This window comes from Lynx rufus, unplaced genomic scaffold (assembly GCF_022079265.1).
Source record: "Lynx rufus isolate CCGP_SWC_20201006 ecotype Redwood Valley unplaced genomic scaffold, mLynRuf1.p SCAF_14, whole genome shotgun sequence".
NCBI classification, from domain to species: Eukaryota; Metazoa; Chordata; class Mammalia; order Carnivora; family Felidae; genus Lynx; species Lynx rufus.
In genome coordinates this window covers 7,067,542-7,093,202 of record NW_025814828.1, presented here as the reverse complement: position 1 = coordinate 7,093,202, position 25,661 = coordinate 7,067,542, and the positions used below count along the sequence as shown (strand labels likewise).

General features: G+C 52.8%; 1 protein-coding gene across 5 annotated transcripts in view; it reads right to left on the bottom strand.

The window, feature by feature from the left end:
- Positions 1–25,661, bottom strand: part of CLCN4 (chloride voltage-gated channel 4) — a 63,585-nt gene that overhangs the window by 19,277 nt on the left and 18,647 nt on the right. The window contains exons 1-9 of one of the 5 annotated variants that reach the window (XM_047075878.1): positions 19,554–20,174; positions 19,126–19,280; positions 16,376–16,475; positions 11,835–12,022; positions 9,470–9,592; positions 4,230–4,436; positions 4,021–4,101; positions 2,505–3,050; positions 416–602 (exon numbers count right to left, since the gene is read on the bottom strand). In XM_047075878.1, the coding sequence (XP_046931834.1) occupies positions 416–602; positions 2,505–3,050; positions 4,021–4,101; positions 4,230–4,436; positions 9,470–9,592; positions 11,835–12,022; positions 16,376–16,475; positions 19,126–19,280; positions 19,554–19,575 (1,609 nt within the window). In that variant the 5' untranslated portion in view covers positions 19,576–20,174. Of the gene's footprint in view, positions 1–415; positions 603–2,504; positions 3,051–4,020; positions 4,102–4,229; positions 4,437–9,469; positions 9,593–11,834; positions 12,023–16,375; positions 16,476–17,268; positions 17,658–19,125; positions 19,281–19,553; positions 20,175–25,661 lie in introns of those variants that run through there. The other 4 variants (XM_047075879.1, XM_047075880.1, XM_047075882.1 and 1 more) reach the window with 4 other exon arrangements.

Genomic DNA, 25,661 nt, shown 5'->3' with positions numbered 1-25,661 from the left:
AGAGCACCGTAACTCGTGCCCGAAGGGAGTTCTCCACACCCCTATTTTCTCTGCAGGCCACGTCCCAGCCTTCCTGTGCTTCGGGTCACCGGACAGCACTGTGGCCGGAGGCCACTTAAAACAGCAGGATCATTAACCGAGAGCATAAAAACGCCAAAACGTGGCACTAAGTAGACCACGGAAAGGAAAGGATACTCGTGCACAGTATACAAGAGTCGACCGCACGTCACGAGCGAGATACACGCCTTGGTGCGCTAAGCCAAGGAGACTTAGGGCTTTCCTTGTGACGGCAACGCGAGCTTGCCCGTCCTGGGAACGCCGGCACTCGAGCCCCTGCCTTCCTTCTCGCCGGTGCCCGGAGCCACAGCGGCCCGTGCGCCCCGTGCGGCCCGCACCATCCCCCCGGGGGCCGTACCTAGGCAGGCGGCGGCTCCCACCATTGCGTAAAGTCCGGGGGTGACGCAGTCGGCTCCGGGCCTGCACCAGTTCCTGAAGACGATCCAGTCGTGGTGATGGTAAGCCAGCTGCTCCACGCCGATTCCCACCATCCTGCCCGCCATGGCGCCCACAGCCATGCTGGGGATGAAGAGACCCGACGGGATCTCCGGGGAGGGGGGGGACAGGGAAAGGAAGCGTGAGTGGAGGAGTCCGCGTGTCCACACCCCACTCCCAGCGAGCGCCGCCCCCCTCAACAAGCTTGCGTTCCGCCTCGGTCTCCAGAGGAGGCGCAACGCTTCCCAACGGGGCTCAGCTGGCAAAAGGCGGGACGAGGGATTTCACCCGCTGAGTCAGGCCCAGCTACCGCGACTTGCACAGGACGCACTTTCACACTTGCGTCTCCTCTCCCTGGGAAGCGGGCCCGGTCCCCCCGCTGCGCGTTAAAGAACGACAAGCCCCGCTGCAAATGACATTCCAAGTGAGCATCGGCCGCTTGAGATACTCCCCACTTTCTCTCTCTCCTTGCGCGCCATTCAGATTAGCTTTTGAAATGAAATGTCAAGCCCCAGCGTGAGAATGGAAAAGAAGGGCGCGCGGCCCTTCGCAGGTCACACAAAGCAGCTCGGAGCAGCTGCCCTGCGCCTTGCGAAGCTTTTCACGGGCCGAGCCAGGTGAAAGGCAGCAAAGAAACGGACTACGTAAACTGGCAGTAAACTGGGAGATGTCGGTGGTAGCGTGCTTCACGTTTGCCGTGTGGAAACGCGTTTTATCGCGTGATCAGACGCGCGCAACAGAACACGCCTGACTCCGTGTTCGCGGAGACGTCGCGTGCTTGGCAATCCCGACCGGGAGTCGCCCTGATGCTCCCTCCCACACACCAGGTAAGTCTGGATCCTCGAGTACGATTTCTAGAGTTTGGGATGTTCCTGAAGAAACTTCCTTTCTGAGATGCCCCTGATCCCTAGGCATTTAACTCCCCGTAACTGCCAAGGAGACTTCTCCCAGCAGGCACCGGAAGAGGCCGCAAACGTCTTTCTCAGACACGCAAATAATCCATTTGCTAGGAGCCGATGCATCAGAGAGAGTTGGCCGTTTAATAAAGTCCACCCAGCCTTGTTCTTAAGGCAAAAATTCAGGTTCGCATTTGACCACTACACACTAAAGTACCCAGTTTCTTAGACTCTGTAAAAAGAAACAAATCCTGAAAGTCCCACACAGAAAGCAACAGTAATGAACACTACAGGGGCTCTGCAGGGTTCGAAACGTTTGGCTTCTGGTCCTGGGTGCTCATGACACAAGCGTGCGTTTTATGAAAATTCCTCGAGCTGTCCACATCTCCGTATGAACGACATACTCTGAGCCTTAGCTCCTTCACTTGTAAAGGGATTAAAATCTCTGGGGCGCCTGGGTGGCGCAGTCGGTTAAGCGTCCGACTTCAGCCAGGTCACGATCTCACGGTCCGTGAGTTCGAGCCCCGCGTCAGGCTCTGGGCTGGTGGCTCGGAGCCTGGAGCCTGTTTCCGATTCTGTGTCTCCCTCTCTCTCTGCCCCTCCCCCGTTCATGCTCTGTCTCTCTCTGTCCCAAAAATAAATAAACGTTGAAAAAAAATTTAAAAAAAAAAAAAAATCTCTATTTCACAGGCTGGTTTATCAAAAGCATTGCTTCTTATGGATTAAAAGAATGTCAAGTGCCCGGCACAAGAGAATGGTTGATAAAGGTCGGTTCCCCTTTCCCTTCCCATCACGATTTTTTTTTTTGTTTTTTTTTCTGAACTTTATTTATGTACTTTGAGAGAGAGAGAGTACGAGAGGGCATGCACAAGTGGGGGAGGGGCAGAGAGAGAGAGAGAGAGAGGGAGAGGGAGGATCCCAAGCAGGCTCTGCGCCGTCAGTGTGGAGCTCGAACTCAGGAACGGTGAGATTGTGACCTGAGCCACAATCCAGAGTTGGACCCTTAACCGACTGAGCCCCCCAGGCGCCCCCATCCTGAATTCATTTTGGCGAGCAGGGCGCTATCCCCAGAAGGACGGGAGGTGCCCCCACATCTTCCTTCCCCCGTTCACTCACCTTCATGCCGAAGGTAAAGATGGTAATGACGATTTTGAAGACCAGTGCCAGGGCCAGCTGCCACATGGCTGTGTAAACCCCCACCCCGGCCGGCCGGTCCGGGATGTCGTCCACGGGCCGCGTCATGTTCGGGTCGTTGATGTAGTCACACAGCTGGGAGGACTCGAGGGCCCCGCAGTCATTGAACAGCTCGGAAATGAGCTCGCTCGTGCTCCGGCGCGTGTACGGGTTCGGGTAGGCGATGATGGCGGTGACGGCGGTCACCACGATGACCTCCAGCACCGGGTACTTGCCCAGCTTGGTGGTCTTGCGCCTCCTGCACCAGGCGATGTTGCCGCGGATGAAGAGCGTTCCCCACAAGCCCCCAAAGACCCCGAGCAGGATGAAGGGGAAGAGCTCGGCCATGTACCAGGGCGTGTGATACTCCACGTAAAAGAGAACAAGGCGGCTGTTCCCAAAGGGATTGATGGATCGCAGCGTGAAGGCCGCCACCAGGGCCGCGAAAAAGGACCTCCACAAGGTCTTCAGGGGAAAGTAGTAACTGACCTGGGACGGACAAGCAGAGAGTTAGAGACCGGCTGAAGAAAGGGCTGCGCAAAGCCCCAGCCTCCGACCCGCAGCCACCCGCTGGCGCTTAGTGTCACGGTCACACCCAGACCAAAGATGGGCAGTACTCGCTTCCTCAAACTAGGTTCAATTAGGACCAAGATGCATCATCGGAGGTATTTAAAGGACTGCGTGTCTAAAGTGGAATCGATGCTGGTCACGATGTGTTTGAGCTATTTTTTACGAGGAATGGAAATATTTCATTATACTTCTGTTTATGTCACCAAGACCCTCCTAAAGGCACATAAAGCCCCGGATTTGACTCTACAGACAGCAGAACAGGTCGACGGTTGGAAAACCCTGGCCCAGCAAATGTACTTGTAGGACACAGGAGTTAAGAATGGTTTTTACATTTTTAAATGCTTGCGGGGGTTGGGGGGTGGGGAGGGGGGAGAACCATCTTGTGATATCTGAAATATTCAAAAGGAAAAACAGTATTTTGTGACACGTGAAAATCATATAAAATCCACACTCCGGCATCCATAAGGCAAGTTTTACTGGAAGGCGGCCATGCCCATTCACGTGAGTGCTGTCTGCAGCCGCTTCCCCGCTACAATGACAAAGCTGACAGGTTCCAACCGGGACTGTAAGACCCCCCAAAGCCTAGAACAGTCACTCTCTGGCCCTTTGCACAGAACATTGGCTGACCCCTGGAATAGATCCATTCGGCTTGCCACAACCAGAAATGCCCCACTAGGTTGGCTATGAGAAAGACTGCCAACTTCAAACAAAAAAAATTACACCGGCAATTTCTGAAATTAATACTTGAAAACAGGTATTTAACGGCAAGAACTGGGGCTTCTTAATGAGCTGCGGTCAATACCCCTTGGAACACAGCCCTGAGAGCCGACTGCCGTGCCGGCCCTCCGCGCCCCTGACCTCTCAGGCCACAAATCCCGCCCCGTCTCACCTCCTCGAGGCTGAAAAGCACACCTCCTATTGGAGCCCCAAAGGCAACGGAAACTCCAGCAGCGGCGGCAGCCGAGAGCACCTGTAAGGCAAAGAGCGCCACGTAGGCCCCGAGACCTCTCGTGCAAACACGCGCGCGCAGGGGACACGGGGCCGGGACCTCCGGAAGAGGCTGTCACCGTGGACGGGGGTCGGGGGGAGCCTGCTCACCTCGCGCCTCTTGCCCTCGTTCTTGCTGTACTTGGAGAAAAGGCTGCTGAAGAAGTTTCCACAGCAACAGGCCACGTGCACCAGCGGCCCTTCTTTCCCGAGGCTCAGGCCCGAGGACACCACCAGCACCAGGGTGACAGTCTTGATCAGCAGGGTCCACTTCCCCAAGTAGCCCCTGATGATGAAGCCGCTCAAAATGGTCTTTATCTGAAACAGAGCACAGAGAACGAGGTGGAATGAGCCGCTTCAATGCCACAGCGAGGAAAGTGACAAGTCCCCCCTGCCCCCCACTAGATTCACGCGATCATACCAAGGACAGGCTACTTTCGTCCTGGATTTGGCTCGGATTTCATATTAACAGAATTTGTAATAGTATATAATTTTTTTTTATTAATGATAACTTGAAACCATTCAACGCGTAACAAATCTGGAGACTTTCTAAAGTAATAAGAGACCATAACGAGAACTGAAGGAGCGATTATCAGGGTCTCATTTTCTTTACGGCATTTTAACCCTGTTCACGTTATCCTCCGTTGTGTTGAAGAGAGACGTGTAGCTATCGATTTTAACTCTTAATCTTTTATTATTGAGGGACATCCAAGATAAAGAGACAGAAAGCTGGCTAACTGTGTGACAAAGCAAATAGAACAAAATGGCAACTGAACCATAGGTCGGGGTCTGCAAACTGCGGCCCATTGGCTACATCCAGTGCACTATTTTTGTATGACCCACGAACTCAGAGTGCTTTAACATTTTTAAATGGAATGTGTAAACCAGACTACTAACCTTTTACTGACAACCGTTGCTAGATTTTCCCTCTCGGTTCACAAAGCCTAAAATACGGATCCCGTGCCCTTTTACTGGAAAAGTCTGCTAACCCCTGCAGCAGGCCAGGGGCATGGGGGGGGTTTACTGCCCAATTATTTCAACTTTTCTGAAGGTTTGAAAATATTCTTAATACGATGTCAGAAAAAGATGATGCTCAACATTCTAATAACGCGTCTCCAGGGGACGTAATGGTGACTACATTCAGAGTGACTCCTTGCCTTCCATAGAATCCTGCCCCCTCATACTGAAAAGGACTCTGGGACTACAGGTAGAGTCATCTTGCTCCTTTTTCAGATCTACCGCATTTTAAAAGGCCAAATAAAAGCCAAATAATGGCTTTCCTGCTAAAGGTGCGGTTTGCCTTACGCTTTTAGAATTCAACTGGGTGCCAATCTCAGTGATTAATTTCATATATTGGAGTCCTCCTCACCCCAAATCCCTATTCTTTGGATCCAGAAGCATCACCAATGGGTAAGTAATTTTTTACCTTCAACTTCTCCTACAACTGGCTGAAATGGAGTGAATGTTTACTGTCTGAGTTGGCAATTCACAAGTCTGCAATAAGTGAGTCAGCCAAGGACATCCATGGTCAATTTCTGTTTTTCCCATCGCATCAATACGTAACGGGACAATGTTATCTCTTGTCAGTGTCAGGATATTGGCATATCTTCCAAGTGCCTCCTGGTGGACATTGGTATGCCAAGAAATTAATTTCTCAAATAGCTATTACAGTCCTTCTTGAGCTTGGCGCTCGAAACCAGTGAGGACCGGCTCTCCCCGTGGAGATTTGATGCAGTTGGTCTGCGGTATATTCTGGGCCTGGGGATTTTTACAGCCTCCCCGGGTGATTCAAAAATGCAGCCCATTTCTCCGTATTCAAGGGATGGTCCCCAAACATTCTCTGGCACCACGTCACCTTTGGCGATGGGGGGGGGGGGTGCGAAGTGAGCTAATCCTCAAAATTTTCAAGGTGGACGAACGGAACACTTAATTCACGGAGACAGACCGAGCGAGCGAGCGTGCAAGCACGCACCCGAAAAAGCACAAGTGGGGTGTTCTGGCGATACCATCAGACAGTGTTTCTTGAACTAGCCTTTCACTAATGGCAGAGAGACTAGCGGTGGTTAAGGTGGTCTTTAACTAGTGGTGGTCGGCCTGTGTGAGCCCGCGCCCAGGGGATCCCAGATCCCTTTATTTAAGGGATGTTTTATTATGCCTGCCGCAGTCCTGCCCTTTTGTGTTGCCTCGAATAAAATTATCCATAATTTTTTGTCAGTTAGTTAATGTCGATTTGGACCCTAGGGTACAGTTTAAGAGTGTAACACCATTTAGAAAATTACAAGCATCTAAATTACCCGAGCCTCCGCCAGCCGTGACATGCGGTGAATTGAACAACGTAATAGGTATTTTGTAATTCTCTAAAATGATTTTATAAAATTGTCACGATCAAATTAGGAACTAAAGAAAGCAAATTCATTCCCAGTAAATGCCAAAAGGTAATCACTTGCTTAATATGAATTAATAGAGACCGAATCCAGTGGGGCTTTAACGAGATGTATTGCAGTGGTTCTGAGACTTGCCGGTGTTGACTGTAAAACCTTTCTGGTAAATGAACGTTGGTGAGCGCGTTCGCATTTTGCAATGGGCTGAAACATCAATTCAAAGCAACTTTTAAAACGACATGATTTCTTCCGGAGTCAACGGTGGTTCTACGGACAAAGCAGGCAGAGGAGGGACACCGGAACCCCAAGAACTAGTGTGCACTTTTGAATGTGCCTTATACAAGAGCACGTGTTACACAAAATAAATGTTCTCTACATTTGCATTGCAAAAAAGGTTTCCAAAGGAATGTCCATTCTGAGCAGTTAGCCTCTTTGCTAAAATGAGGGCGCGTAGCCTTGTATCTCACTGTGAGTGAAGTCAGTTTATGTAGTCACTTGGGTCTTGACTAGGAGGTTCTTTTCCAGCATGAACCATTTACATTTCCTTTCTCCTCTGCCCCTTTCCTCCAAGAGCTGGAGTAGGTACTGCACCCCGAGGTTAGGAATTTCAAGCCCTGGTGTGATAACAGTGAAAATTTTGCTACTACTGAGTCATGGTGACCGAAACTTCATTAGACAGCCGCCCTTGGCTTCGTGGTACTTTCACAGATCATTGTGAGCTCTTTCATAAATTGAGAAACCAATCTGTTACATGTTACATATGACTCAAAAGCATATTAATAAAACAAGCACCCACGTACCCGCATTTCAGATAGAAGAATGGGTACCCAGGAAAGCCCCGTGTTTGTTCCCTCGGTGGAACCTTCCTCCTTCCCGAGCCCAATCGATCGTTTCCTTGCCTTCCTTTATACCATCCGCGTACGTGTGGGTCACTAAACAGGGTGCGGCTCCGTTGTGGCCGTTTGCGGACTTTGCAGAAATAGAATCACACTTCAGATATTCTACTGCCCCTTTCTTCACTCGACACTGCCTTTCTGCGTTGCATCCACACCAGCGTGTGCCTTGCACGTTTGCCACATAGGAAACGTGATACCCGACTCAGGACTTAACTCCTTTCCGGTTCAGCTGTCACAAATAGATGCCCGCTTTGGACAAGACCAAGTGCAGGCGGCCCCTCACAGACAGAACTCACCTCCAAGCCCCCTGTCTGTCTACAAGTTCGCAAGCTGAGCCACATGTCCCCGGTTGTTGCCGCCTGAAATTTTCCAATTCCCCGTTGGCCACCTGCTCATTTTGGAAAGGCGACTTGGGTCAAAAAAAAAAAAACAAAAAACAAAACAAAAAAACAAACAGCCTACCATCGGGCAGTGGGATCATAAAACTGAGAGGCCAACACCAGTCTGCTCCTTCTGTCATCTGAGGTGCGTCAGCTCTTAGACACCAAATACAACACAGTCGGTTCGGTCACAGCGCTCATTTTGAAAACACAAATTTGTTCCAACGTGACTCATGCATTAGGGAAGAACTTGAGCATAATGCAAATTTCGCGTCTGTTTATGCACAATTTCAGCTGGGAGAAACGCGGCGGGAGCGCACAAAACACACGCGGCACGTGCCTCCAACGTCTACCAGGTCACACGCTCAGTGGCGAGTACAGATTTCTTCACCATTTAACACGTGTAAGCCGGGCTACTGTTTCGACTGGGTTTCTGTCTTTTCTATACGTGTCGCTGACGGAGTTTCTGCGTGTTGTGCTCCTGGAGCCATCTTCCCCACGAGTGCTGTGGTTTCTCTCGTGCGATTCCGCACGGCCCCGTGAGCTGTAGGGACGCCCGTGTCGCGCTGCAGCACGACTGGATTGCCTTTCAGGTTCCTGCGGTAACGTGTTAATACAAACCGTCAAAAAGTCAACATGACGCACCAGGTCTTTTTCTTCTCTCTCTCTTTCCCGGAACGGGAGGATGTCGCGCTTTTCTTTCGGCAGTCTCTCAACTACTCCAGCCCTTTCCGTGAACCGCCCGGAACAGCGGCAGTGCTGGCAAATACCAGCAAAGAATGTGGGCGCAGGGGAGCAGGGACCAACGTGGGGCCGTTGCCATCATCGGTCACATCTTTAAACTCACCATCCCCACCACCTAGGGGCGTTGCCGAAGCACCAGCCTGAAGGAAAACGGAACTGCATCGATGGTAGTGATAACATAAGAACTGGTGAACTTATTTCTGGCCAAAATTTTCAGCAACTGGGCTTTTGGGGAATTAGCCCGACTCTCATTATTCTAGCCAGCAGATCCTCCTAGGTGGGAAGTTTAATCTCAAGCATCCCTCCTGATCGATGAGGTCACTTCCCTTACACTTTGGTTACACGAAAATGCAAAAAGACGTAAGATCTCTGAGCCCACAAGGGTGCGTTCACAGTGCATGCGCTGAATGTGGAATTAAGCTTTTTAAGGATCGCTATTACCGTGCCACCAGAAGAGCAAAACAGGGCAAGGGAGTTGACCCACAAGAGAGTTGACTCATCAGTGAACTTTCTGGGTAACAAACGTCCATCGCTGTCTTTGCTCACATTACGTCACAGGTGCACTTACAAGTTTCTGAAGTGCCACACTTATGTATGTGGTTAATTAACTCCGATTCCACAGGCTGTGAGAGTTATGCCTGGCTTGCAAAGACAAGAATTTAATCATCTGAGAAGCAATGGAGCGTAAATCCTGAATATAGAGCATAAATCCCTAAGCCAGACAGCTGGGTTCAACTTGCTGCTAACCAGCTTCGTGACCTCAGGCAAGTTACTTAACCTCTCTGTGCTTCAGTTTCTTTAACTCTCAAGGGCAAAATAGCAGACCTTACCTCCTCGTCTCACCATAAGGACTAAATGAGTTAACAGAGATCATATGCTTGGCACCTAGGTGCTACATAAGTGTTTGCCAGGCTTATTATCGGCACAGAAGAAATCCAGCCAGCACTCACCTCTGGTATACCCGAGCCACAGGCGTATGGTGCAAACACGCGCACCAGGGAGACGGCCAAAAACGCAAACAGCAATGCCCACAGGATGTACATTAGGTAATTCAGAATGTAAGCACTGGCGCCCTAGACGACAGACACAAAACAAGAAAGAAAGATGAGCCGTCACCAACCTGAGCGCCGCGCCCGCCCGCCCCCTCCGTGCAGAGGGCACAGCGGGAGCTTCGAAGGCATCGGCCAGCTTCCCATCCGGTCCCGTGTCAACAAAAAGGCCAGCGTTGGTTTTATCAGCTGTTGCCATTGCTACGGCAGGTACACACAAACACCGCACCGGGCGTTCGTCCAGGAGCTGTGCCCACACACCTTCCGCGGGGCGAAACCCTCAGCACTCGGGGAACCGCCAAGGTCACGGGGCCTTCCCCCTCGCCCGCCGCGGGTAGGGGAAGGCGGGACGCCCAGAAGTCTGCCCTGGCGACCCCGGAGGCTCTGTCCGATGTTGCAGGATGCAGCCACCCGGCTGTGGTCCCCTGGCCCGCAGCATCCACATCACCTGAGCCCGCGTGCGGGACGCAGGTTCTCGGGCCGCGCCCCGGGGCTGCCGAGTCACACGCACCCGAGGTGGGGCCCAGCAAAGTGCGCCGCGACACGCTCTCCAGGCGCTTTTAGAGGGAAAAATGCATGTTCATCTCCTTCAGAATAACTCCTTGAACCACTTATTCCAAATTATCTGATGAATGAAGGCTGGCTTTCTGAACCAAACACACGGTCTGGGGTCTTTGATGCTGAGGACCTGGTTGGCCGGGTGGAGACACTTCTCTCGGCCTCAGCTGCTTGCCACCATCTGGATCACTCAAGTGAGGGGCGAAGGAAAGCGAGGTCACCTAGGAGTCAGGCCACGGATACGGCCGCATGTGCGCCTATTAAATGCAAAACCACGTTCCAGGAGACCGTTCTGGCCTTTACAATCCCATATATTCACACCCGAGGCAAGAGAAATCGGACCGAAGAATACATTTCACCCACTTAAAAATGTGCTTTTTTGAGACCAAAAATAACTTCTCACTCTTGGTAACAGTCATTCTTTGAATCAAAGCATAAATCTTAGAAACGGATGAAAAGATAGACGGCCATATTTCCCAAAAAAAACCATACTGCAAGGAGGAGAGAAGAAATAAAATACGGTGTCCAGCCAATATCGCCTGCCCACTCCCATCAACCCAAGGAGAGAATTTATTTTTGGACGTCATGGAGAGCACTGAGAACGTGTGAGATTTCAAGATCCCTGTCTACCTCTCAGATTGGAAGGAATTAATTTTCAATTCCGCTGAGAAGGAGGTTTAGCAAAATGGCCAAGTGCATTCCACATCGCTTCAGCTGTGGCAAGTACATGGGGGGGGGAGGGGAGGGGGGAGTGCGTGGGAGGGGGTTGGGGGGGGAGAAAAGGGATAAATCACATCCATCTTCCAAAAATAGTTCTAGCTTGAACGTCTCCGAGTTACCCCTAACGTGAATCTTGCCGACCCAGCGCCCCCCGACCTGGGTTTCCAATCTGTCAGTGACACATGCATACAGATCTGAAGCTCTAAGTCCCCTGTGCTGGGACACTCCCATCAGAGAAGGCCCAGAAGCACCCTCTGCGATGCACTCGTGAACCGCACTGGAAGACGAGAACTTGAACCCCACCAAGATAGCACTTCGCACCCGCCAGGGTGGCTGCAATCAAAACCGGGCGAGGAGGCGGATGCCCTGAAACCCTCATACGAGCAAAGGAAGTCGGACACGAAGGTCCACGTATTGTACGATTCCACTTAGAGACGGAAAGGTCAGTGGAGTGGTTGCTTCTGACTGGAGGGCTGGGAGGAATGGGGAGGGACTGCTAAGGGGTGCAGGGTTTCCTTGGGGATGATGAAGATGTTGTGAAATTATTTTGTGGTTAATGCAGCACAACGCTGCGGATATTCTAAAACCCAGTGGGCTGCACGCTTTCAATGGGCAAGCCATATGGGAGATGAAGTATATCTCACTGAAGCTGGTATTGTTAAAAAAAAAAAAGGTAACTTCTTTTATCAGAAGGTATAAAAAGCAACCCTATTTCTGCAGCACGATCAACAGACCACTCTGCTAAGAAAAATAACAAGGCTTTTACGAACGCCTACGTATACCATGCACACGAATCGGTACGGAAGGCTTTTCCAACTTCGGTTTGCACATCAGAGCTGGGAAAAGCCAAGCCGCACTGGTGGTATTGAGCACCAACGGCTGCCGGAACAGACACTTGGAGGTAAAAGTACAGTCACAGAAGGCCCAGGTTCCCAAGCGCCCGTGGAACAGCGGCCGCTCCCAGCCAGGACCCTCCCCAGAAACGCACCTCTGACTGGTTCACCAGCAGCTCCGACCATTTCTGCCACAGGGGACACTTGTCCCTGTCCTCAAAAGTGGTCTCGTTGGACGTCCAGCAGCACTGCTCGTGGCTGTACCAGAAGGCAGACAGACAGACCCCCTCCTTCAAGTCGGTCATCCAGTCGACGGCGAGATCGATGACCCCAGCCAAGGTGCCTGGAAGAAGCAGCGAGAGCCCCTTAGAGGAGTCGCCCTGTGATGACGCAGGAGAACACGGGGCCCGGGGCCAACGCAGAGACGCGGCCGGACCAGGAGACGAACATGCAGCAGAAGGAACACGTAGAGAAAGTTTCTTTCATCGATCGTCGGGTCTCCTGAGCACTTACGGCGTGGGCAAGCAGCGCCCAGGCCGGTGACGAGCAGAGGACAACGATCCGTGCCGCCTGCGTGCCTTAAATCCCGCAGGAATGACGGTCAGGCAGGTCTTAGGTCACCACAAGCCACCGGGGCCAAGCAGCTTTCAGAATTCACCCCTTCCAAAGTCTAGAAACACGGTACCTGTGCCCTGTAAATGATGCAACCCCCTCAGCGGCTTCTGGGGCACGAGGCTGGGATCACACACATTATTAACCCGTCTCAGGCCAACCTGACGATTCAGAGAAAACGGAGGCATAATGACTATACCAGCCTCATCGTTTAAGTACCGTTTTGCCACCAAATGGGAACCAAACTTGGAAGATCGCACCTATTAGGGCTTTCCCGGATTTTTAAAATTACGGATAAGGGACCGTGTGGATCTATCTGAGTAAATAACTGCTTTGAACTCCGACGGGAGTGAGATAACAGAGAGTGTGCGGTGGGCCGCGGAAGCCTACCTTTGGGTCTCCTTCCAGAATAACCCATTCTAGAGTCTTTTACAGAGGCAGGGAAGACTTTCAGGCCGCTACATTTTGCAAACTATTACTAGATCTTTATCTCAATACCACCTCCCCACCTGCATCAACACCGAAGGCGTCCGCACACCTGCGACACGGCTCACCCTTCCCTGCTCTTCTCCTGTTACACCGAAAGCCGCCCCCTGTTCTCAGGAGAACGCCTGAATCCTTAGCAGGCAGCAGACCCGAACAGCTGGCCCCTCATACCTTTCCAGCCTCAGCTCTCTCCATCGCTAACCGCCACACTGCCCACACCATGTTCCTGGATGGAGCACACCAGGCTCTCCTCTCTGCGCCACCTCAGCCAGCACTGTCCTTCCCACACCCGCCAATCTCCTATTGACCTTCCAGAGTCAGTATTTACATCCTCCTTCGGGAAGCCTTCCCTGATTTCCTAGGTCTGGGCTAGGCGTACCTCCCAGGCATTCCCCCATCACCATACCTGTCACATCCTGATAACATGAGTGTGTGTGCGTGATGAGTGTATGTGTGTGTATAGTGTCTAGTCCATAAATGGGGCTGGGAGGGTGGAGATCCTGTTGTGTGGTTTGCATGCCACGGCCAGATGTCCAGACTCTGTGTCCGCTCTATGTCCGCAAGTGGCTTGTCCATTGTTGTATCTGTGTTGGGGACACGGCGCGAACTATACATCCAGAGTGCGATAAATAAACGAACGAAAACCAGAAAACCCCGGTCCAGCCATTCACTCCTTCCTTCGCACCAGTCCCTAGTCCACGCCCTGGGGATATGGCAGTGAACGAGGCAGACTCAGGTCCCTGCCTTCGTGGAACTGCACATCATGGGGGGAAAGACACTGGACAAAAGAAGTAAGTGAATCGGGGGCTCCGATGGCAGGTGGGACATGCTAGAGAGAAAAATCCAGCACGTTACAACGGTGCAGCCACTTTGGAAAACAGCCATCTGCAAGGTGTCCACCCGGGAGAAAGGAAAACATAGTCCGTGCAAGGACTCGCACACGAATGTTCACGGCAGCACTCCTCTCAGCAGTCGAAAAGTGGACACGACCCACGCGCCCATACTGCCGCATGGAGAAATAAAATGCGGTCTATCCACACGATGGATCAGCATTTGGCAACAAAAAAGGGTGAAGCACTGACGCGCGTGACAGGGCGAACCCTGAAACGTGATGCCCAGTGAAGGACACCAACCGCAGGACCACATACGGTAGGATCCCACTGCGTGAAATGTCCGCGAGAGGCAAACGTATAGCCACGGGAAGTAGATCCGGGGCTTCCTAGGGCTGGGAGGAGGCTGGGGGCACTGGGGCTTGATAGCTAAGGGGTATGGAGGTCTTCTGGGGGCTGACGAAAACGTTCTAAAATAGCGGTGACAGTTTTACAACTCTGCATACGCTAAAAACCACTCGAGTGTACGCTTTAACAAGGTGAATTGTACAAGATGTGAATTATGTCTTAATGAAGGTTTTACACGCACACGCACGCATACTGGGGCAAGGCTGAGAGAGGGAGAGAGGACTTTTAGGAAAGGTGGTCGGGGAATGCCTCAAGGGAAGAGGACACTTGAACGAAGGCCTAATGAAGGTGAGGGAGGGGTCCAGTAGATACCCAAGGGCAAGACCCAAGGATTCCCCCCGAATTTCGTCACTATTCTTTCATTTGTGATCACCTTATCCCTCCTCCAACCTTCCGGGCGGACTCGGCGGGCTGGCCCGCGCTGTGCGGCTCAGCTTCCTTCGGTGGAACAGCAGCGACACCCAGTGGTGACTCCTGATAAACGCCCTGTAGAGGCGACGCTGCTCAGGCCTCCCCATAATGGGAGCTGAAACAGGATGCCCAGGGCGCCGCTGAGGAGAGGCCAGGCCCGGCAGTGGGACCCCTGAGTCCTCCCCCACGGTCAGAACAACGGGGGAACGGAAAAGTGAACGGGACACAATTTGCTGACTTTCCCTTCAAGGCCACCTTCACTGCCAGGATCATCCCCTTCTCGCCTTCCTCCTAGATCTGTCTGCTGGTGTGTCCAAGGGATCGCGCTTCGCCAGGGGGGTTTCAGCCCCAGCTGCACATTAGAATCGCAGGTAGAGGGGGCTGGGAGAAAGAGAGGAGAGGGGCTTTACCCAATGCTAGGGCACCATCTCCAGGGATCCTATTTCCTTGAAGCCCAGGCAGCAGAATTTTTGTTTTCATTCCCCAGGTGATTCTTCCTGAAACAACTGACAAAAATTGGGCTGGCAGTGAAACCAACCGGGCAGTGTCAGATTGGTTAAAGAGAGCCCAATCAGGCTCTTACGTTCGCCAATAAATCCATGCTGCGCTGTGCGCCCTGGGAAGATGCTGGAGTATCTATTCCGGATTTCCTCGTTTCCTCTATTTACTTGTCCTTCCCACAAGGCAAGGATAATGATACAGTATACAGCTTCATACACCTATTCTACATAAAGACGTCAAAATTCACAGCAAATTCCTACCCTGCCCACTTTCAAAGGTCTTCGTGGAAGCAGTCAAACAAGCTGGTGGCGAAACACCGTATATCCATGAAATCAAAGTCCCCGCCGGCCTTGCTGCCATTTTATACAGGGGATGCCCCCGGGAAAGGGAGGCTAAAATTAGGGAAATGGATGGACAGCCACCGTGACCAGAGGGAAAGAGCCCCCCCTTCCACACTAGTCTGGGCTCTTTAGGACAGGCCAAGGCCAATGGAGCCCCTCCCTGGCAACCAAGCCTCTCCCACAACTGAATATGGAATAAATGAAAGGATGCCCAGAAATCAAAATCCTCTGTAATCGGAAAATGTGTATCTATGCCCCCTTAAGATTCTTTTTTAGAACATTTACTACATTCGGCCTGTACTCTAGTGATCCTCTGATCGATCCTATAACCACAACTATGACGATATTACAGGCAGGTGATTTTTATCAAGGGCATCTCTTAGTGTGCTCAGATATTTCATTCTCAGACGTTAACCTTCACAGCCTCCTAAAAGGAACTAAGTTTCAGGAAACAATTTCCACGGAGAGCTGGTACCTGTGACATTCAAAGGGCAGCTGTCCCCTCCAGATACTCATCCCTTCACTCTGGACACCTCCCGCTGGCAGCAGGGTGACGGGATTATAAAACGAAGGGCCCGGAGTCCCTGAGGGTCATAACAACGTCGGCCTGCAGGTATCTCCCCTGGGCCTAGTCCACAGCCCGCGGGGGGCCGGAATTATCCTGAGTATCTTTAGGATGTGTACAATTCGTTGCAGGGCCTGCCAGTATCCGTAAACACCTCCCTCCTATGGGGTTTGGTTTTTAGAGATCAAAGTGCTCCCACACTTTCTGTCATACAATGTGCCTTCGATAAAATCCACTACGGCAACGAACGACCGTGCGGTGCAGAAGCGGCTACCAGCTCTCTAATTACAGCTTTCCAGTGACGGCACTCGGGCCCACGCCTTGGGGTCTTGCCTTACTGATGGCGCGCGTCACGTGAAACGTGTGGTCGTGTATTTTGCTCCTAGGTATTTCAAGGAAGAAAAGCCTCGACGGGTAAGAGAGGATCGCTTCGTTTTCGGGATACCGTCCCAGACGGTTGTCGATTTGGGTTTTGGTACCTCCGGCTCCGCCCAGGAGGACCTCCTGCCCCTCCACGTGTCCGCCGCGTGCCCTCCACATACCCGCCAGCAGGCCAATGAGCAGCATCACCACCCATCCTGACCAGGCGTCCAGCAGGCTCTTGATGAACTCCCATAGGGACTCCTTGCTTTTGCTGGTTATCTAGAAACAAAAAGACACAGTGGTTCATCTGGACACGCTTTGTAACCCATGCTTCCTGCCGAGGAACGGTTTCCTTGGGAAACGGGTGCCTAAGAAAATGAGTGTGATTAAGCAACAAAGTTCCCACCGACGACATCCTTTCGGTTGCCCAGCACGATGACAGAATGGGCTTTCTGGTTCACAGGGTGACAAGGATGCCACAGCAGTCTCCAAAGAATTAGAATCCCCCCCCCACCCCGAAAATCACTTCATTAAAAAACCTTCCGTAGTGTGATTTGCTCTTTGATTATTCAGAAGCCATTCGAAGGGAGGCATGAATTCGTCGTCACCACTTTCAATAAGAGTTACCGCTGGGGGGTGGGGGCAGGGGCCCGGGTGCCGCAGACAGTTAAGCATCGACTCTTGGTTTGGGCTCAGGCGTGATCTCACGGCTCAGGAGTCGGAGGCCCCTCTCTCCCTGCCCCTCCCCCCTGCTCGTGCGCACGTGTGCTCTCTCCTCTCTCAAAGGTAAAGAAATAAACCTTATTTAAAAAAAGGAATGACAGGAGGCCTCGGTGGCTCAGTCGGTTAAGCATCCGACTTCGGCGCAGCTCATGATCTCACAGTCCGTGGGTTCAAACCCCACGTCGGGCTCTATGCTGGCAGCTCAGAGCCTGGAGCCTGCTTCGGATTCTCCGTCTCCCTCTCTCTCTGCACGCCCCCCATTCGTGCTCTCTTTCTCTCTCTCAAAAATAAACGTTAAAAAAAATTAAAAATAAATAAAATAAAAACAAGAATTCCTGCTTTCACTTACACTGTAAGGTCTGCTCGCCAAAGAACCCCTTCAACGAGTTCATTTCCTTTGCTTCTTTCCCAGGGTGAACGTTAGGAGTAAGAACTCCGAATGAGCCGCACGGGTCACCTTTGCTCCCCCTTCACAGAGCCCCGCCTTCCTCTCGGCAGCCTTCACAGCATCTTCTGGAAAGACCGTGCGCTCCGCGGCCCGGCGGGCCTCTGGCACGACCACCTGGCCGTGCGACAGTGGCACGAAAGCAGCCGCGAGGAACGCATACGCGAAGGGGCGAAGCGGCGTGCGTGGCCGCGTTCTGGGAACACTCTGGTGCCCGACAGGGCCCGAGGGCCGGAGTCCGGCCGCCGCGGCTGCAGGCCGCAGGCCGCCCCGTCTCCCGCCCTCCTCCTTGCCGGGGACCAAGGGGCCAAGCCATCCTCTGACCCCGCCGCACCCCCACACGCGTCTCTTCCCCTTCTCCCGCCGCTGGTGCAGCGACGGGACACCCCTCGCCTACCGGGAAGGTGCCGTCCCCGAGGGCCCGTCCGCCACCTCGCCACTCTCTCCCTCCTTTCGCTCGCGGCCACTTCGCCCGTTCCCCTCCGCCGCCTCTACGTGCCTCTTCGAAGCGTCTGTCACGGGCGCCCCGTCTGCGCCCCGAGGGACCTTCTCCGTCTCCGCACGCAGGCCGCCTCGGCCGCTTCGGACCCCTCGGCGCCCGCCCGCGAGCCCCCGACGCCCCCGCAGCCCCGACCTCACCCCGGAGCCGCAGGGCGCCCCCCACCTGCCAACCGTCCCCAGCCGCGGGCTGCGTCAACGTCAACGGCGCGCACTCGGAGCGGCTCCCGCGGAACCCGCCGGCCGCTCCCCTCTTCCTCCCTCCCGCCAACAGAGGCCTCGTCCGCTTCGAACCCGCGGCCCGGGCCTCGTCCCGGCCTCCGCTCCCCGCCCGCCCCCGAGACCCGCCCCAAATCCCCGTCGGCGGCTCCCCTGACGAACTCCTGACCCGGAGCCTCTCGCCGCCCGCACTTCACTGCCCTCGGCCGCACCTTCTTCCTCTTTCCCCCCAGCTGATCTCCGAGCTTCCTTCCCGCGTCTCCCGTTGCGACGCATCTTTCTCGCACTCCGTGGCCGCGACCGCGACCGGGAAGAGGAAACCCAACCCCCTCTTCGCGGCCTCCTTGGCCACCACCCCCAGCGCGGCTCCACGGCCAGTGCCACCAGACTCAGGTCTTCCCTTCTGGGAACCCTCCGCCGGGCCTCCGAGCCGCCGGAACCACCCACGGCCCCGGGTTCTGCCACGCCTCCGCCACGCGAAAAAGGGCCGCTCCTGACCTGGGAACCCTTTCCTCTTTCTCCGCCTAGCAAACTCCCAGTCATCCTTCCAGACCCCAGTGAAAGGTCGCCCTCTCTAGAACACCCTTCCCTGACCGTCCCTCCCGAATGATCACACGGCCCCGATACCACCTCGCCGTGGCCACTGACCTATGGGCTGACTGCCCGCTGGACGCCAGGCCCTGAAATACGGGCTTTCGTACACACACACCTCATTCGGTGTTTACGCCGAATGACCTCCATCCTTGCAGAAGAGAAACCAGGGTCCCGAAACGGCACCCCAAAAGTCACCCCGCCTAAAGGGGCCAAGGGCACGATGTGCCTGACTTGTCTGGTTCCGGAGTCCCCTCCCTGCCCCCCACACCATACCTCTGTATGACACAGCCCCCCACCCCGAGCACCTAATACCGTCATTATCTGTCCACATCTCTGCCTCTCCCACTAGCCCTTCTCTTTTTTAGAACGTAGCCCAGCATGTGACATGTGACCCTAACCTCAGCTCAGGAAGCGTCCCCCTTCAATATGTCTTTTAGGAAGGCCACCTACCTTTCTGTGTCTGTCGGTGTCCCGTGACTTTTCCCTTAGCCAGTCGATGGTGTGGAAGTCCTCATATGTCCCCACATCAGGGAATGGCTCATCGAGGAAATCCATCAGGTTTCCAGAACCACTCATCGCTCCTGCATTGACCATGCTAGTTACACCTGGGAGAGAGAACCTGTGATTAAAACCATCATGCAGGACATCTGCACAGACACGGCAGAATCATCCACATGTACTTTTTCCTTTGTCACGCGCGGTCGTTATGTTCTGTAAAGGCACCATGAACTCCAAACTGGTGAGCACGGAGGCAACGTCCCAAAGCGTTAGGTGGGGTTAGGCTCCCGCAAGCATCATCTTTGCAAACGAGGTCGCATTTTTGTGAACGGGTCAATCTACAACCTTGTTTTCTGTGTTCCTGTTTAAGGATATCTTACCGAATAGATGTTGCTGATTCATTAACACTGAAGTCGCGGCTGACAGCGCGACAAGTCGTGCCTGGACGAAGCGTGTGTGACAAATGTCTTTTCTCCACAAGGCACGCTGCAGCCTTCTTCCAAATGGAAACACCAGGAGCACCGCATCTCGGGGCCATTGCCAACAGCACAATTACCCATAATAAGAGCACAAAAATGTGAAAACCCTGGCACGAAACAGTCCGGGCAAAGGACACTCGTTTCTAGTCTGGGAGCTGAAATCAGACGGAGGGGCTGGGAACGCGCCTCTCTGGGGACTCAGACTTTTCGCCACTCTGCACACGCACACGTCCGTGAATAACCGGGACAGAGGCACGCGCGGGGGCTGGGGGGCAAGGCTTACAGGTACGTTTTAGCGAGTAGGCAGATGCGCAGACGCAGACCCGCAAATCACGAGGATCGGCCACCCGCATTTGTGGAAAACCTCAAGTACCGCGGAAGCGAGGGAGCCATCCAAACGAGAGCACTGGAGGGGAAGCGGGGCGGAGGCGCGCCGCTCACAATCGAATCCCTGGAACCAAACCAGTGACTGGTCCTCTCGTGAGATGGAGGAGACCACGCAGGCAGGCAGCCTCTGTGGTCGTCACTACAGATGTGGCATGCTGGCGAGCATGCCAGGAAGCCAGGGTGAGCTGCAGAGGGCGGTGGCCCTGGCGGGGGGGGAGGGGGGTCCCACGGAGACCGACAAGGGAAGACTCACACCCACCGGGCTGGCCCCCCGGCGTCAGACTTCCAGCCTCCAGAACTGCGAGACCTAAGTGTCTATTGTCTGTAAGCCCCCCAGTCTGTGAGACTTGATCACAGCAGCCCAAACAGACAAGAAAGGCCAAGAGCCGGGCCAGGCTGGCCGCACGCCCCCTGGGCACAGAAGCTCTGGATACAGGCACTCACTTTTAATTTTTCTTAAAATACAGTCAAAAGGGCTCGGGGCTGCCAGGACGGTAGCCGGGCGGAGAGTTTCTCTTCTTCCTGCCTAAGATAACAATTCCACTCCCACCATCCTGGCCCCCAAGACACCTTCCACGTTATACCACCATCAGAGCCTGATTTACAGATCACGTAGGAGCTCATTTGAGACGCAGAAAATGCTTTGCAGCAGGACCAACGCTCCCCACCAGTTAGCAGAAAAAATAATACGCTCTGACAAAGACAAGAGGTTGGAATAAGCACTAAATAAAAATTACTTTGGCGAAGAGCATGGAAATTTGAATTATAGGGCGAGGACCACAAAAGTGCTGGAGTAGATGGTTAAAGAGGCAAAGGGTAGTTATAAAAATATTTGAGCATAGGCGTCTCTCATTGCTTTATGTCTTTTTATATCTGGAGGACTCAACCACGACCTGATGAAACTAACTGCGTTTTAATCAAATGGAAAAGTCGCTATGGGCAAAGTGGGGTAATCACCTTACAAGCAATAAAGTAGCAATAGTGAGTGATTTATTGACCGTCTGTGCAACTCGGCTGCTTTAAAACTTTAAAAGTTTGAGGTCTGAGCTATGCCAAGCTGAAAACTATACCCGCTGATGGGTACCCAGGGAAGAATCATGTTGCATAAGTCAGTAGCAACCAATAATAAAAAGGAAGGAGTGAAATTAGAAAGCAAAGATCTCATTCTCATTTCTACAAAAACAAGGTGGTAACAGCTTTGTATTATATGTGGCAAAGAAAATCTCTGATGGGAAAAATAAGAGAGCAGAGACTCGAACATTCTATTAAAAAGGGACTTCGTGTTCCCTGAAGCTTAACCAAATCTGTAGTCAAGCAACAACTCCAGGTAATCAGGGTTGAATCAAAAAGTCACTCTTGAGAACAGTCACCACCTTTAAATTCTGATGGAGTAGGTCATGGTCGTGACAATTAGACACATAGCCGGTAAAGGAAAATAAACGGGATCTAGTTGGGGTCTTCTGTGGGAGCCCAGAAGGAGGTGGTGAGGTCACTTCTGACACTGGGATTATTAGGAAAGACAGGAGGGTCCGGGGGGGGGGGGATGAGAAGAGGGCATCCAGGTTAGAAAAATGGAAAGAATTCTATCTGGAATCCAGGTGGGAGACATGGATGGGTAAGGAATGAGAGTCCAGCCAAACATGAGAGCAACTAGAAGCGAACTCCAAGGACTTGCTGAGAAATAAACTTAACCTCCGTAAGTTCATCGTGGTTCAAGGAACAGCCCCAAATGGATGCCAACAGTCATCTGTACCTCAGCGGGGAGCCCCGCTCCTCTCACCTGTTCTCATTTCTTCTCTCCAAGAAGAGTACTTCTGCTGGCACATGACACCTATGCTTATGGCTTCAAGGCCATGGTTTCAGGAAGGACAACATCCTGGAACCTGGATCTGAGATTCCTACTCGGTCTGGATCATCTAGGTCAGGGCTCAGCACACTGCGGCTGGAACACAGCCGTGCCCAGTCGTTTGGGTAGGGTCTATGGCTGTTTTCACATTACGAGAGCTGAGCGGTCATGGCGAAGACAGTATGGCCCACAAAGCCTAGAATGTTCAGTATTTCGGCCGCGTACAGAAAGCGTTTGCTGATCCCTGATCTACGCAGTGGGCTGACTGCAAAAAAGGTCATATTCTCTACCCCTCCGTGTATCTACCACATTTTCTTTTTTTTTTTTTTTTTTAATTTTTTTTTTTCAACGTTTATTTATTTTTGGGACAGAGAGAGACAGAGCACGAACGGGCGAGGGGCAGAGAGAGAGGGAGACACAGAATCGGAAACAGGCTCCAGGCTCTGAGCCGTCAGCCCAGAGCCCGACGCGGGGCTCGAACTCACGGACCGCGAGATCGTGACCTGGCTGAAGTCGGACGCTCAACCGACTGCGCCACCCAGGCGCCCCTCTACCACATTTTCAAGGGGACTTCACAGGTCCTCTTTGTTAAGACGTGGAGTCCATCTCTCCACCCGGTGACTCTGCACCGGCCTTGTGACATGTGGCAGAAGTGACAGCATGCACGTGTGCTCAGTCTAGATCCCAAGAGGTGATGAAGCTTCTGCTTTTTTTTTTTTGACCTCCACCTCTGTCACGGGAAGGAGCCTAGGCTAGAATGCTGGAAGCTGAGAGACCGCACGGAATGGCGAGCTGGGTCATCTTGGCTGAGGCCGTCCTAGGTCACCGAGGCCCAGCCAGGCACAGATCGATGAGCGAGCCCAGCCAAGACCAGCTGAGTTTAGCCCAATCAAATCACCCAGCCCACCCACAGACTGTGAGAAGCACAAACGGTTATTGTTCCAAGCCACCGGGCTTTTTGAAGAGCCTGTCACGTGGCGGCGTCCTAACAGTGTTTAACATTGTTACTTGGGCTCGAGGGAGAGGAGGAATGAGGCAGATAAGCGAGCTGTGGCATCGCAGACCAGCCCCGGGGACGGGACGGGATGAGGACCGGCTGATAAAACGCCTCCAGCTGGAGGCAGCCGCGGCCTGACAAAGTAACATCTCTCCCACGCGACCCTGTTTACCTACAAAGGGGCTCTGGAAGCATAAAAGATCTAGGTGCAGTCCTTTAAGGCAAGAAGGTATCTAGGTTTGGTCTTCCGGAAGGACGACTCCAAGGGGCCAGGGTCAAAGTGTTCGACAGCAGATGACAACAACGGACCGTGTCCAGTAACACTCACTTCACCCAGGGCCCGACGAACACAAGCATGTGTTAACTGTGACACCCTCGGTGACATAACTTAGGACGTCGATGTCGAACACAGCTCTGGATGGGTCGGCTCACCCTCAAAACAGGGATCTGTAAAATGTTAAGGAAACCCGCACTTTGCATAGTTGGGTGTCGGCAATAACAAAACGGTTTCTCCAAGGTGAATGAAGGCAGGAAATCACCCAGATCGAGATGAAGAATGACGGGTTCTGACCCAGGTACAACCAAGGCCTGACTGAACATAGAACACCCCATCCTAGGCTAATAAGGATTATCAGCATGTCTGACCAAAAACGTCACGCAGAAACCCATACATTTGAACGTCCGTTTCCTCTACCTTGAACGGCTTTCCTGCCCTCTGACTGGAAAGCTTCTATTCACCCTCCAGAATCCTGTTCTGTTTCACTGTCTCTGGGCAACGTGCACTAATGTCCCCAGAGGGATTTGAGGGCTTCCTCCTTGGCAACCCCAAAGCATGCTCGGCTTTTCTTGTTTTTTTTTAAATGATGTTTAAAACAGTAACAACACAAGAGCCACCCTCTTAACAAATCTTAAGCGTACAGCACATTATTGTGAAGAATGTTGTATAGCAGATCTCTAGATATTTTTCGTCTTCCGTAACTGAAACTTTATACACAAACCCCCCCATGTCCGCTCCCCCCCAGCCCCTGACAACCACTGCTACGTTCTGCTTCTGTGAGTCTGACTCCCTGTAAATGAAATGACGCAGTATTTGTCTTTCTGTGACTGGCTTATTTCACCCGTGTGGCTGCGCGTGGGAGGGCTCCTTTTCAAACGCCACTGTAGGTACACATCACGTCGCCTTCGCCCATTCATCCGCTGACGGGCATTTCGGTCGCCTACTTATCTCTGTCCCTCTCCCAGGGGATCACGATGCTTTCTTTGCTGACTCCCGTTGGTAGGTAAAGGTCGGCTGGTAGCTCCGGTACCGCGGACAGGGGTCTGGGAGCTAGCTCGTGCCCAGGAACGCTCGGGGCACAAAGCAAGGGCTGGCAAACCACAGCCCGCAGGCCAAATCCAGCCCACCGCCTGTTTCTGTAAATAAAGTGTTAAGGGCACACGGCCGCACGCCTTCCTTTACCCACCGTCTGGGGCTGCTTCGCCCTACCGCAGCCGAGTGCAGCAGCTGCGACAGAGACGGTAAGGCCCGCAGGGCTGAAAACATTTCCCACTGGCCCTTCGTAGGAAACATTTGCTAACCCCTGAATGTCAGCTCGGTCGCTACAAGGGGACAGCGAGGAGAAAGGTGGCAAGGACAGCCTGCCGGAAAGGCTCATGAGCCTGGGAGGTTTCAGTGGCAGTTTCTAGCGCGTCCACACTGCGGGAGGAATCTTCGGGTACTCACCCCCGTGGGGACCAGCCTTCCTTGCCGCTTGGAGGGTTTTCACCTCTTAATCTGAGTTACGAGTCTCCGTTCCATCTGCCCAAGTCATCTGGGAATTCGCTAATAGGGAAGTCGGCCAATAAGGCAACGTGGTCTGATCTGGGAAAGAACTACCAGGCTCTTACGGCACCGGGTCACTGCCGGGCTGAGGGAGGAAGGGACGGCGGAAGGTCTCCAACCACATCTTACGTGTGCATGTAAAACATGACAGCAGCACCACGCGTAACGGCTCCAAGTGGGAAAGCACCCAGAAGCCCGTCCACAGTAGAGGAGAAAAATGTATCAGGGCTTAGTCCCACAATCGAACGCTACAGAACAGGCGTTGGCAAAATGCATCATCCCGTGGCCCAAGTCCAGCTCACCGCCTGCTTTTGCACGGCTCACCAGCTAAGCATGGCTTTTACATTTTTGTAATCATCAAAACACAAAAGAATGATATTATGTGACAAACGAAGATTGTAAGAAATTCGGTTTCGGTGTCCACAAAGTAAGCGTTATTGAAACACAGCCCCAGTTGTTAATTTGTGTATTGTCTCGTGCTGTTTTCATGTGGCAAGGGCAGAGCTGAGTAGTTCTGACAGAGGCCACACGGCCCCCGAAGCTTCAAATATTCACTATCTGGCCCTTAATAGAAAAGGTTTGCTGGGGCGCCTGGGTGGCTCGGTCGGTTGAGCGTCCGACTTCGGCTCGGGTCATGATCTCGCGGTTCGTGAGTTCAAGCCCCGCATCGGGCTCTGTGCTGACAGCTCGGAGCCTGGAGCCTGCTTCGGATCCTGTGTCTCCTTCTCTCTCTGCCCCTTCCCCACTCATGCTCTCTGTCTCTCAAAAATGAATAAACGTTAAAAAAAATTTGTTTTAAAGAAAAAGTTTGCTGCTACAGAGCAAAGAGAACAAACAATCAGTAATTACACCCAACGACAGAGATTTTACAACATAATGTAGAACAAAAGCTGGAAGTAAAAGATTCCATTTATACAAAGTTCAAGGGGCACCTGGGTGGCTCAGTCGGTTAAGCAT